This window comes from Trichosurus vulpecula, chromosome 5 (assembly GCF_011100635.1).
Source record: "Trichosurus vulpecula isolate mTriVul1 chromosome 5, mTriVul1.pri, whole genome shotgun sequence".
In the NCBI taxonomy this organism is placed as follows: domain Eukaryota; kingdom Metazoa; phylum Chordata; class Mammalia; order Diprotodontia; family Phalangeridae; genus Trichosurus; species Trichosurus vulpecula.
The window spans coordinates 68116505-68130709 of NC_050577.1; the positions used below are offsets into that span (position 1 = coordinate 68116505).

Here is a 14205-nt window from a genome sequence, read left to right on the forward strand (position 1 = left end):
TGCCTCAAATCTGTAGTCACTTAACCTCTCTGTATTAGGAGGTGGGTAGTATGTGTCATCATGAGCCCTCTGGAATTAGAGCTGGTAATTGTGTTGATCAGAGTTCCTAAGACTTTCAATGTTTGTCTTTTTATTTATACAATATCAGCTGTATTGTTATTGTATAAATTGTTCTGGTTCTACTTACTTGACAGCATCAGTTCATACTAGCCTCAGGTTTCTTTAAAACCATCTAGAGGTTAATTCTTAATCAAATGAGAGATAAAAACATTTATAAGAGATAAAGGCCTTATTTCAGTTTTCATGAGCACAAAATTAATGAACCCAGACTAAGAAGAGGAACTTGTTCACCATCAGTCATATTCACTAGTCCAGGTAAAATGTGATGATGGTGTGAGAAGGGTTGGAATGTGAGAAATATCGTGGAGAGAAAATTGGTAAGACTTGGAAGATGATTGGATGTGCATGGTGAGAAAAGGAGGTAGTGTTGGTCATGGAGAATGGGGAGTGGAGGATGATTCCTACATTGTAAGTCTAGGTGGCTAGAAGGATAATGCTGCTTTTGACAATGAAATATGGAAGAGCTATGGGTTTCTGGTGAAAGATAATGATTTACTTTAGATATAGTGATGCCTGTAGGACAAATGGTTGTTTAATAGGCACTGCGGAGAGGGAGAGATTAGGGCTGGGTATACAGATCTCTTGAACTCAGGAATAAGGATACAAAGCAAAAGCTAACACCTGACGGTGAAGAATTTTTCAGCAGCACATAACCATGAAATGACCACCTGGCTTTTTCTCATTGACTTGTTAGAAGAAAGTGTTGTCTCTGCTCTTAGTGTTTTATTTCTTTCACATAATATACAATGTTAAATTGAATTGTTCCTGTGCTGGTTATGTTTTTATATGTCATTTTCTGTTTGGGGAAAGTAAAGATGAATGGGAGAAGTGATAGGAGCCAAAAAAAAGAAGAAAAGCAGAAAGAATAGGAAAGAGTAGGAAATGAAGACTAGCTATTGCTGAAAAAATCATTAGTGAACAGGTGAGCTATGGACTCTGGTATGATAATAGAGAAGAAAAAAACCAGCAGCTAGAAAAGAATGAGGTAGAACAATTTTGTGGGTCTTAAGGGGCCCCAAACCCTGTTTGGTGCCTGGTTGCTCTAATGTTATCTCTATCAAGTGATGATTTGGAAGACCTGCAAATCTAGAATAAATCATTTGCCAAAGAGGTCAGATGAGAACCAAGGGGAAAGGAAAAAACAATTATGTGCCTACTATGTACCAGGCATTGTGCTAAATTCATATTATCTCATTTGATCCTTACCAAAATCTTGGGATGTAGGTGCTGTTATTCCCGTTTTGCAGGCAACAGGTTAAATGACTTGCCCAGGGTCACACCACTATTAAGCGTTTCAGGCTAGATTTAAACTTAAGTCTTCCTGCTTCCAAGCCCAGCATTCTATTCATTGTACCATCTAGCTTCTTCTGATGTTGATATTTGCTATTCTGGTTTAAACTGATATGGTGATAGCAGATTCCATAATTGTTGACAATCAATGAATTTCCGGTGTGTACTTGTAGACTTGGAGTTAAGTTGAATAAAGATCAGCTAGATATATAGGTGTCATATCCAGAAGGTGAATCTAAAGATCCTTATTCACTTTTGTGCTCACATATGCTATAACAGGGCTGTCCAACGTTAGGTTTTTATTGAAACAATAGACAATATATTTTGATTTGCCATTTTAGTGAGAGCTCTGTGGTAGCTCGGCTTCGTTTAATAAAGCATTTATGTAAATTTCTATGCTTGTAGTCAGGCCACATAAATTGCACTGTGGACCTCAGGGCCGCGTTTTGGACAACCCTGTGCTATAATTTCTCCCCTTTCTATTATGGTAGATTAATTTAGGCATGTTTTTTCATTTAAATTTAGGAATTAGCGTCATAATAGCCTATTTAATAATAGCTGGCATTTATATAGAAGGTTTATGTGCTGTGTTATATACATAAGTATCTCATTTGATTCTGTTAATTCTATGATGATGTGCTGTTTTTATTCCCATTATACAGATTGGGAAACTGAAGCTTAAAGTGGTTAAGTTGTTTGCACAGAATCACACAGATAGCATCTGAGGCAGGATTCTTACTCAAGTCTTCCTAATAAGTCAGCATTCTCATCTTTATGTTAATGGTGTTGTTTAAACTTTTATAATCATATACCCCATTAGTAAAAATTTGAGCACAAACTGCCAATATATGTGTATGTCTATATGTATATGTAATATTTTTGTAGTGATACTAACGTATTTTTAAAATGTAAAAATAGAAATTAAAATTAGATAAACTAAAGGGTTAAACTATTAAATTTGTATAAAAATTATTACCTCTATAAAAACCCTTTTTGCTCTTTAGAGCAATGTGATTAAATAAGCTTAATTATTGAAAAATACCTGTGTATGTTATAAGGCAGATTTGTAAATACTAATTGTTAGTGATTAATTCAGTTCATTTGTCAGTGTCGTTAACCAAAACAGGTGAATTTTTTGATAGATATTCAATATAGTAATCAAATCCTAGATCATAGCAGTCAGTGAACATAATAGCTTTTCATTGGGAGCCATGGTTTTCTTTATGTTGATTTGATATTCACCATATACAATGCAAAAAAAATTTATAAGCAAAGTGAATGTCTCTGATTTTAATAAATCCCACTCCTTTTCTGGATCTGTTTAATGGATGGTATCATACTTGAGTTTTCTATTCATATTTGAATATTTTGGTTGTGTTTTTGCATCACTCTGAGAAATAGCAAGAAGTACGAAAGAAGGGGGGGGGAAGAGGAGGTTATATGTAATAAAGATGGAAGAATAGATTGGAACCAGGTTGTGAAGAGCTTTAAATGCCAAACAGGAGCTTCTTTTTAATCCTAGTTAGTCAACTAACATTAACATTCATTAATGCTTACCATGTACTGTGCACTGGACTAATCACTGGGAATACAAGTAGAAAGACAGGCTCTGCTCTCAAGGAACTTATTTATGTTCTAAAGGTGGGAAGGGGAAGAGAACCTTAATAAGATGCTGGAAAGCTCAGGGGGTAGGATGGGGTGGGGGTAGAGTAGGGTGGGGACAAAGGTGGCCTGGGCAGGGAGGCTGACAGGAAGCATGGTAGAGAAAGTAAGCTTGGGCCTCAGCTTGGAGAGAAATGAGAATTAATGGGAAGCCACTGGAGTTTATTGAGTAGATGAGTGATGTGGTCAGATCAGAACATTTGGACAGTAGCTTTGATGTGTGGAGTGAGTAAAAGTAAGTAGTCTAGGACATGTGTAGTATAACTGAGTGACTGAAAGGCTGGTGACTCCCTTCATAGGAATAGAGAAGTTGGGAATGATAGAATTTTGGGAAAGATAACGTAAGGAGTTCTGTGTTAGAGATTCCAGCTCATCATTCCCACTCATACTGTGCAGTTCACTCTGTCCCACTCAAAATGAATGGGGCAAGTAGGGCTTTTACTCTCTGGTCAATGTCCTGGGGCTCTTGTTCTCTTAGGGGCATTACAAAGTGATCCATGTGCTGAAAGATGGGTATTATGGAAAGGATACATTTTCCTAGTGGCAAAATGGGATTTGGTTAGAACTGCATAGAATGGTCAATGCACTTGTAGTAGGGGCAAGGTTAGGAGTTTGCACAGTATTAGGAGGTAGTAGAGGAGGAGAGTGCCAGACTGTAATGGGTAAAGGTAAATATGGTTATGTTAGTTATAGTCCCACCCTGATTAGTGGATCACACACCTCTTTGGGTCACACATATATTCTCTCTCTGTCTCTCTCTCCCCCATCCCTTGCCCCGCCCCCCGCGGACCCCCCCCCCCCCCCCCCAGTCCCTCAGCTGCTTCACCTCCCATTTGCTTCAGCTGAACTCAACTATTTTGGAGATTGCTGATCAGTAATACCTTCCTTTCAGGATTTTGTCCTTAATGGGTTTAAATGGCTTTTTGGAGTTATTCCTTTAAGGAGGATTTATAGAAAAACAGGTTTAAAAAAAAGAAAAGTTTGTACTCTGTATCAGTGAAGAGAAGATCCATATTAATGAAACTAGATGCCTCAAAGTGTTGACTCCAACTGCTATATTAACTGTTTAAGAAGTAAGTTGACTCAACTAGGATGGTATTAGTTTCACTTGAGTCATTGTTACAACGCAATTTAATTTCCAACCATTGTAACATTTTTTTTTTTATAATCTCAAGACTAACAGACTCTATTTAAGTTAGGCTAGCTTAATTTTGACAATTTCTAAAATGACAGAGTGATGTTCACTGATAATTTTTATGTTTTCTTATATGTGCGAGAATTTAGTTTTAAATTTCTAAGTCTGAGTTTTAAGATAAATAAGCAAGAGGAAAAGAAAAGATGAAAATGAACATATAAAGGCTTTGACATATGGATAAGCTTCCATTATTATCGATTCCTTACCTTTAAAGTTTACATCAACTGACACGTACCTTATATAGGCCTTGTTTTTGTGATTCTTTTTACATGTGTTGTTACACACATATGTATATGTGTGTAAAATCATGTTCCTGCGTATAATTACATGGTTGTGCTTAGTTGATGCAATGCTCTTTGGTTCCTCTTTTTCCCCCACTCTTCATTATTACATGTGTGGCTTTCAATTTTTATTTGCATTTCTTATTATACAATAATATTTTTTTATTTTATTTTTTTATTATACAATAATATTACTTTATGTTTGTATTCCATAATTTGTTCGACCAATCATTCCAATCTTTGAACTTCTTTTTTTGTTTCTCTTTTTTGGGAGATGGCAGTCTATTCCAAGTAGTGTTCCTTGGAATGTTTATGTACGTACAGATAGGTCTCTTTTTTTCCTTTGTCGATAACCATGTAGTATATTCCTGGTGATCAAAGATTTTAACTCTAATCATAATTCTGTTATGTTCTCTAAGAAAATTGGACCAATTCATAACTTTATCAGCAGTATAATAGCATTATTGTTTCACCACAGTTGTTCCATTCATGAGTTTTAATTGCTTTTTACTTTCTTATTAATATGGTAGCTGTCAGATATTAAGAGTTGGTTTAATCTTCCTAGACATGCTCTGGGGCTCTTTGTCTGACTTGTTAACATTTTAAGTTTACTTTTTTAATTATGTAGTGTAAACTTTGTCCTGGGTTATCTAGTTCATTATCTGCCCAGCTTCATTGTCTTCATGTGACATTTAGAAACAATCTTACTATTAAAGATAGCTTGTCAAATGTTATAATTATTTTAGTGCAGAAGTGCATTTACCTGGACATATTTTCATCCTAATTCTTATTTTTAGAGAACCCCCGTTAAGCAACTAAGGATTAAGTGGAAATTAACACAATAATTTCTGTAATATAAAATTCTCTGGGAAAGGAGTGTGCTTGTTAACCAAGGTTTACCGTACCTACTATGTATAGATTGCCAGTTTTCTAAGAATCCAGTTATAATACTGAACAGAATTTAGTCTGTCCTTGATGATTGAGAAGGCACTTTGGGATTTTGTTGTGGGTCAGAAGCAGGAGTTCGAACATGTTCATCCTATATATAAGATCTATATTCTAGTTATGGACTTTTGGATTTGATTCAAGTTAATTATTTAGTTCCAGCGAGAAGAATGCTAGAAAATAAGGAGTAGCATCTTGGAAAAGATATCATGAGAAAGGCTTTTTAGGGAGAGAACTGTCCTAATTTATATATGGGGAATGGGGAAGAGAAGGTATCCACCCCCCTGCTAGATTTTGATTTTTTTTAATACTGTGTGATTATGGGCAAGTCAGAATTTTTCTGGGCTGGAGGTTCCTTATTTGCTATCTTGATCTATCTATCTATCAATCATGTGTATTATAGTAGAAATTACCAGGCCTTGTATAATCTTGACTTTTATCCTTTGGAAGTTCTAGATTTTGTCCCTGGCATTCATAGAACTTTTCTTTTGGAAGTTCATTTCAGGAAATGTTTGGGGGAGTCTTTGTATTTACTTTCTGGTTCTAATAAATCTGAGCAATTTTCATTTATAATTTCTTGAAACATAGTGTCCAAGCTTTTTTTTTTTTTATAATTGCTTTGAAGTAGTCCAGTGATTCGTAATTGATCTTTGACTTCATTTCCAGGTCAGTTGTTTTTGATATCAGATAGCTTACATTTTCCCCCCTATTTTAAAAATATTTTGATTCCAGTATTTATTTCTATCTTGAAATCATGGGTTAGCTAGGTGACATAGTGGATAGAGTGCCCAGCCTGGAGTCAGGAAGACTCATTTTCCTGAGTTCAAATTTGGCCTCAGACACTAGCTGTATGACAGTAGGCAAGTCACTTAACCTTTCTCTGGCTTGATTTCCTCATTTGTAAAATGGGGTAGTAATAGTATCTACCTCCCAGGGTTGGTGTAAGAATCAAATGAGATAGTATTTGTCAAGTTCATTGTAAACTTTAAAGTGCTATTTAAATGCCAGTTGTTATTATTATTTAGTTCTCCTCTTCTTCCTCCTCTTGACAAAGTTATTTCATTTTATCTGTTTCTTCATTCTTTCTGGGTGTTAATGTAATCCTTATGGTAAATCCATTTTTTGAGTCTTAGCTTGCCATTACAGAGTTACTGTCCTTTTTTATTTAAACTGTCTTTCAACGTGAAATTATTTTTGATACTGGTCTTTTTGGGGGGGAATATATCTTTCTCTTTAGATTTTATTTTCTGAACTGGGATTTTGTGCCCCAGCTTTTAACTCTGTTAGGCTTTTGGGTGTGGCGGTTGTCTCTCCTTGACTTGCCTTTTGTCGGTCCCTCCATAACCCTCCCCTTTTATCCCATAACAATTTATGGTTGGCCTCCTAGCTTTGTGCTAGTCATTAGTCATCTATAGTTGTCCAATGCCAGTAAAATTGATAGGTGTCAAATGTTATAGTAGGAGCCTCTTGTAAATGGGTGGATTAGATGGCCTTTGGGGTTCCTAATAACTCAGTATTCTGTTGTTATTGAGAGTGTATAGGTAGCTTGCCATTAGTCAACCTCCAAATAACAGAGCTGTAATGATTGTTTTTCTTTCTTCATTTTAGCATTATTAAATTTGTTAATTTAAGGCTTTTAATACTGATGTTACAGAAGATAATCTTTTAAAAAGTAATACCTTAAATCCTATTTGTGTTAGTGTTTGTAAAGTGTCTCAAGTCCCTGTTATGAAATGGTAAGCCATGACATTCAGATAATTTCTTAATTGTACCTCTTGGCCACAATCAGTGCAGAATGTCTTTTCTAAAGTAAAATAAATGATTGACAGCTAGTGGAGTAAACAGAATCCTAGTATACTAATGTTTTTATTTTGCTTTTTCTAGGTGTAGCCTTTAGCAGTGATGTTTAAAACATTCTTTAAGAAAAGTTCCTATCACTGGTAGATCAAAGAAGGGATACATTTACTAGGGAAATATTTGTAAACTATATTCAACAAAAATTTTGAAATACTTGTATAAAAGGGGGTTTAACTGAATGCTAATGAAACTTAAACTATAATCGGTGGTAAAATTTTGAATCAGTTTATCTTATGCAGAATAATGAAGCTATTATATTGAACATGCCATATAAATAGAAGCTCTTTAAATGGTAGTCAGATATTTTTGTGGATTGTAATTAATCTGACTTTGGTTTTATTATTAGGAAGTTGCTTTTTCCAGTTATTTAAAAGCAGAACTTACATTAAGCAGCTGTTGTGTTAGGTTGTTTATTAGTCCTTTACCATGCCTTGTTTTTGTCTCTGGTCTCTTGAGTTTCCTTTCTAAAACACCTCTCTCCTAACTTGGCATAAACACTCTCCTCTCAAAAGCAAGCATAATCCTGAAGCCAAAGAATCATTTTATTTCATTGAATTTAAATCCGTTAATAATCTTAAAGAATGAGCAAAATTTGAAACTATGTATTAGAATCATGGTCCAGATGAGGTGAATAATGCTTAATAAATGCTTGTTAATTGATAGGGGTTTACTACGTACTGTCAGACTTTCTAAAGTGAATTTGCTCTAATTAATTAATCAGTTTTACTTCATAAGCATGTACCAAGAATTGGAGAATCAGTCAATTCTATTTTCTTATTCCCAGTCCCTAGCAGCTCTTGGGAGTTCCACCCCAGGACCTAACCCAGTTTATTGGTAACTGAATGTGTTCAGACTAGCCCACTTAATTCATCATATCTGTTGACAGGGATCACCCTGCTTCAGCTTCACATCCCATCTAGCCAATTCTAGCTAGGCCAGCTCATTTGTTGCCTGTCTTCCTTGTGTGCACCTTCTCCTCCCACCACTTAAACCTCCTTGAACAAAACACCATTCCTTAGTCACAACTGCTTGTTACATGCTATATTATCTTTTCCTGTTAGAATGTAAATTTGTGGGCAGGAACTGTTTCGTTTTCAATATTTGTGTTCTATGTACTTAGCACAGTGCATAACATGCATAGCATGTAAGTGCTTAATAAATACTTTTTCATTGATTCATTCATCCATTGTTCACTTTTGCTTACATTATTAATAGTATCTTCAATCTGAAATTATCTTTTTAATCCACTTGATAAAATCTGTAAATCCATTGAACTAGGTATACGTAAACTGTAGCACATTGTAGTATGTTGAAATAGACAGTTAAATGAGTATACCACTGTCTAACTCTGTATTGTGTTATCTTCTTCTCTTCCCCCAGGATACCTTGCATACCTTTAGATAACAAGCCTGGGTGCCATTGTTAATCTGTATGTTAAATGTTAGTAAAACCCAATTTTTTTTTATTTTTTGGATTAAAAATCAAAATCTAAGTTCTAATATTCTACTTCCTATACTCCAGTGGATCATCATGTGCACACCCTATTTTGGAGACATATGACTTTATGGAATTGAAACTAAATTTTTACTTCTCAAATACGAACTTGACACCATACAGTCTTTTAGCCCTACTAGTTCTCCCTTCTTCATATACCTTTTAAAACCAGTGGATGACTGGTTTTTCATGGATGACTACTTTAACTGAATAAATTTTTATATTCATATTTCCACACCAGATCATTTGGTTGTACTATATCTCTAGAATTCTATGATTTTTCCAGCCTTACCCCCTGATGATTTTGAACTAATGATGGGCGCAGCCATATGGTAGAGAACATGCAAGGCTTGGAGACAGATTACCTTGGATTCAAATTCTGGCTTGCTACCTCAGGCCAAAGTACTTAATCTCTCAGGTCCTCAAGTTTCCTTATCTCTAAAATGAGATGACTGGAGTAGTAACCTAAAATTTTTGCACCTAAGAAATAATGAGACTCAATATTTAGGAAATCCCTTTGATATTTTCTGAGAGACATTTTAGAGCAGTGCCAAGATAATCAAGAATGATCAATGTGAAACCTTTAATTTTCAAAAGATTAGTAATTCTTAGAAGTTTTTTTCATTTGCCGGAAATGAATAGTACCAAATAAGAGGGAGACCAGTACTAATTAGAGCCGTAAGTAGTATGGCTTATTGGGTTTCCCTTTTTGTACTTAAATTAAGTAATAAATTGCTAATTGGTTTAACTTTTACTATTTTTTTGATCAGTCTTGGAACTATCTAGGAAAGTTAACTACTGACAATTTAGTTAAGGGGGAGTGGAGCCTAGAATTAGACTTACGTTTTGTTAACTCCTGCTCTCTTCCAACAATAGCAACAAATTTAAAATTTTATCTATAATTTTTCTTTTTAGAAATCTCTACTCTTATTTCTTGGAACTCTGGGTTTCTTAATAAGAATTTGTTTAATCAGTGCACTTGATATTGCATACAATAAGCATACAGCTCTATGTAGTGTATTATGTCTTGTGTACTCTATTGTGTCATAAATTGCATGACTCTTAGACGTTAGTGTATATAGACAGTGACTGAAAAACGAGGGAAGAGCAGATGCCTTACATGTATTTACATGGTTGTTCCATAGACCAATGATGTGCTGATTAGAAATGCTCATAAAGTGGGACACCACCAGGAAGGGTAACTTACCCCTGCTGCTATTTGCCAGTATAACGTAGTTTTCCGTATGCAGCATGATAATATTAATTGGTACCAAAGCTTAAGCTTGCCTTTCATATTTCTCAAAACCCACAAAAGGTCATTTGAATCAGTAGACAGGTTTCAGTAGGACATCCACCCTAAGAGCCAAAGTAGTTTGGTGCTGTGTAGAAATTGCCAGGTATCCAACACACTGGGAATAGTTCAAGAATCTATGGATCACCTTATTGTTTCCTAGAGACAGTGGTTCTAGGGATGTAATTGGAAGTGAACGGTGGATATACATATATTTTCATTCTCTCCTCTGTCTTCTCCACTTTTCTCCCCCTCTCCCTCTACATATCTATAAATACATCTCCACACGCACATGCGTACACACACACACTACACACACATATATATATATATACACACACATATATATATATATATGAAATGTACATATCATATCTAACCTTATCTAGGATTGTTAGAGGCAGCTAGGTGGAACCGTGGATACAGCACTGAACTCAGAGTCAGAAAGACGTGTTTAAATCCTCCCTTAGACAACTAGTAGCTGTCTGATATTTGGCAAATTACTTAACTTCTCTGAGCCTCAGTTTCTCCATCTGTAAAATGGGGGTGAAATTATGAGGATCAAGTGGGATAACAGATGCAAAGTGCTTTGCAAACCTTAAAGCTCTAGTTAGCTATTAATATTTCCATAGGAGACCTAACTAAAATCTTTTTCCTTTTGATTTCAATCTGTCCAGTCCTCAGATGATATATACCTTTTATATCTTAGCATCTAGGATAGTGCTTTCTTTATACATGGTAGGCACTGAATAAATGTTAGTTGAAGAGAGTTACTTGTGAATTGTACTAGAGAACAACTGCCCATGGATCTCCACTCTATTTTCATCCTCATCCTTTTTGCAGCACCGGACCTTGTTATTATCTGGTTCTACTTTATTCCTTCTCACCTGCCAGGACAAGATGATTTTTGTGTGGAAAGAAAAGAGGAGAGAGTAATGCCCATTTCTACTGTTGCTACTCTTCTAGTGTTTCTTAGAAAAATAGTCCTTTCACTATCACCTAAGCTCCTCTCCATATGTGATAGAATGCTTGGGTGTAAATCTGAAATACAAATGCGTATCTTAATTGGTTCTTTTGTTTTCCTAGACACATACATTTCTAACTCCTTTTTTCCCCACTAAATAAAACAAATGCAGCAACCAAAACCCCCAAATTATGGGTGAGGAGTGTTATTTTTTGGTTGAATTTTACATTTTGAACTATGTCCTTCTCCACTCTGCCCCAGAGTGCTCCACTCTTTCTCTGCTCCCCACCAGAGAAGTCTACCCTTTGATACAAATACACAGATGTATGTATGTATGTATGTGTATGTGTGTATGTATGACCATACTAAACATACTTATGTTTATCAGTTATTTCTCTGGAGGTGCATGGCAGTCTTCCTTCATAGGTACTTTGTAGTTGATTTGAGTATTTATAATAATGCTCAGAATAATTTAGTCATTCACAGTTGTTCTTCAAACAATATTGCCGTTACTGTATACAATGTTTTCTTGGTTCTACGCATTTCATTCTTCGTTATTTCACACAAGTCTTTGCATGTTTTTCTGAAATCAACCAGCTCATCATTTCTTGTAGCATTCTTACAGTATTCCGTCACAATCATATACCACAACTTGTTCAGCCATTCCCCAATTGATGAGCCTCCCCTCAATTTCCAGTTATTTGCCACCCCAAGAGAGCTGCTAGAAATATTTTAGAAGATATAAGTTCTTTTTCTTTTTCCCTGATAACCTTGGGAAACAGACCTACTAAAGTGGTAATATTGGGTCAAAAGATGTACATAGCTTTCTACCTCTTTGGGTATAATTCCAAATTGCTCTCCAAGATGGTCGGATCAGTTCACGGTTCCACCAAGTGTATGTTTTTTTTAAATTGCTGCAAGAGGGTTATGTATTTACTTGGTGACAAAGTGATAGGGGAGTAGTCCAGGGAATAGTTAAACCATGGTTAGAAACAACAAATGGTACCACTGGAGAGAGGAACAGGTGGACTAACTCTTAGGGTTTAATAAGAAAAGGGGTGGTGTGGTGTAGCAGTAAGAATTTAACAAAGATGGAAATATCATTTGAAGTTTATATCATTATGAAGCTCTAATCTCATAAACACGCAAGAACACCTTTCTTTGTATAGGAACATTATTTCCATGTTATGGTTAAGTTTTATAATTCCATTAGCATAGTACTGTTCTGTTGTCACATACCAAGACCAGTTCAATGACATCTTAATTAATCTTTACCTCTTATAATCAGTCCTGCGACACTGCCATAAGGTTAATGTTCTCAAAGATCATTTTGATGCTTTTATTCTCCTGTTTAGAAATAATTGCTTACCAAATAACATTTAAACTTTATAGTATGGCATTCTAAGATATGGCCAAACCTGTCTTTCCAGTGTCATCATTTTCACTATTCTCTTTTTAAAATTTTTAGGTAAAGACATCCTGTTTATATGTTATCTTTTGCTTTCCTACCTTAGTTCAGTCTCTTAAGTCTACCTACCATATGTTATCCATTCCATCCTCTTTCACAAAGCTTTCTCCAGCCATCTCAGCTAGCGCCAAATATATGCATATTTAAATGAATGTCCAAACTACACTTTTTGTCAGTGAATAATTTCTTCCTGGTGAAATTTCTTGTATTATTGGATTGTTAATTAATCTTTTCGAGTTTATAATTTGTTTTTCCCAAGTGGATTATAACTTAGTTATGATTAACTTTTGGCCTATTTATATTTTCTGTTTTACACAGCATCTAACAGAGTCTTTATACACAGGGTTTAATGAAACACTTGTTGGTTAATTCCTTAAATTGCTTTTACAGTGCAGGTTTACCTCTTTCTGTAAAAGTTCTGAAATTGGGGGGGGGTAAATTAAATCAGTAAAAGCACTATAAAAGAAAAAAACAGTATAAAGAATCTATCTGTAAAGTAATTTTACACCATGAGTAGTTACTCTTTGGTTAATTTGTTTGGGAAATTTAGATTTTCTTATAGTAGGTAAAGTGTAACATTACGTCAAAGCACAATCTAGCACAACTAGCTATCTTACCAGATTACTAGTTAAGAAATTCTTTTGGGGGGGGGGGCAGGGCAATTGGGGTTAGGTGACTTGCCCAAGGTCACACAGCTAGTACATGTGTCAGGTGTCTGAGGCCAAATTTGAACTCAGGTCTTCCCAATCCCAGGGCCCGTGCTCTACTCACTGCGCCACCTACCTGCCCCCTAGTTAAGAGATTCTTGAAAATTATAGCTGAAATTTTTTCCCCAATATTATAATGTATACTATTGCATGGTATACATCAGACAAGTAGGTACTCTTTATATCACATTTATAATACTTTCACAAACTCAGCTTATGGGTTATATTAGGAGCATTTATATGCATTGTTTATGAATAATAATCAAGATTATATTTCTGTCCAAATTTAATTTGAAAAATAATTTGTTTTTTAGGGACCAGTTACTCTCCACAAGAAAATTCACACAACCACAGTGCTCTTCATAGTTCAAATTCACATTCTTCTAATCCAAGCAATAATCCAAATCCAAGCAAAACTTCAGATGCAGTAAGTATTTATAGTATTATCTAATTAAAAACTATCCTTCAGTTGTTGGTTCTAGAAGAAAATGTATGTCTAGCAAAAGACTTTTAAAAAAATGCACTTATATTCTTTACTTAATAAAGAATTTTTGTTTAATAATTTTTTCAAAGCTTGAATTAGATTTAGACCAAATGTACCATAATTACTTGCTAATTTCCTCTTGTAAAAAACATGTTTTACTGTTAATATTAAGGTGTTTGGGGGGAGGTAATGTTTTAATATTCTAGAATCATTATGACTTGAGAGTTTAATTTTCACATATGCGTATGAAATATATATTACTTCATCTTGAGCTTCAGATGAAAGCTTTTGGAGTCATGGTGAGTGATTTGAGAGCTGTAAAATTATCTGTGTAGCTAATAAACTTATTCTTAAATGATTTTGATATGTTTTATCCTAACATTTTACCCCAAGAAGTATGCAACTCAAGTCCTGCCTCCTCCCAACTTCTCAGAATTTTATTTTGAA

The 14205-nt window shown here is 35.0% G+C and overlaps 1 protein-coding gene across 2 annotated transcripts in view; it reads left to right on the forward strand.

Annotated features, from left to right (window-relative positions):
* WAC (WW domain containing adaptor with coiled-coil) overlaps positions 1-14205 on the forward strand; it is a 120199-nt gene that overhangs the window by 46318 nt on the left and 59676 nt on the right. For both annotated transcript variants that reach the window (XM_036759313.1, XM_036759314.1), the window contains exon 4: positions 13589-13701. In XM_036759313.1, the coding sequence (XP_036615208.1) occupies positions 13589-13701 (113 nt within the window). The remainder of the gene's footprint in view (positions 1-13588; positions 13702-14205) is intronic.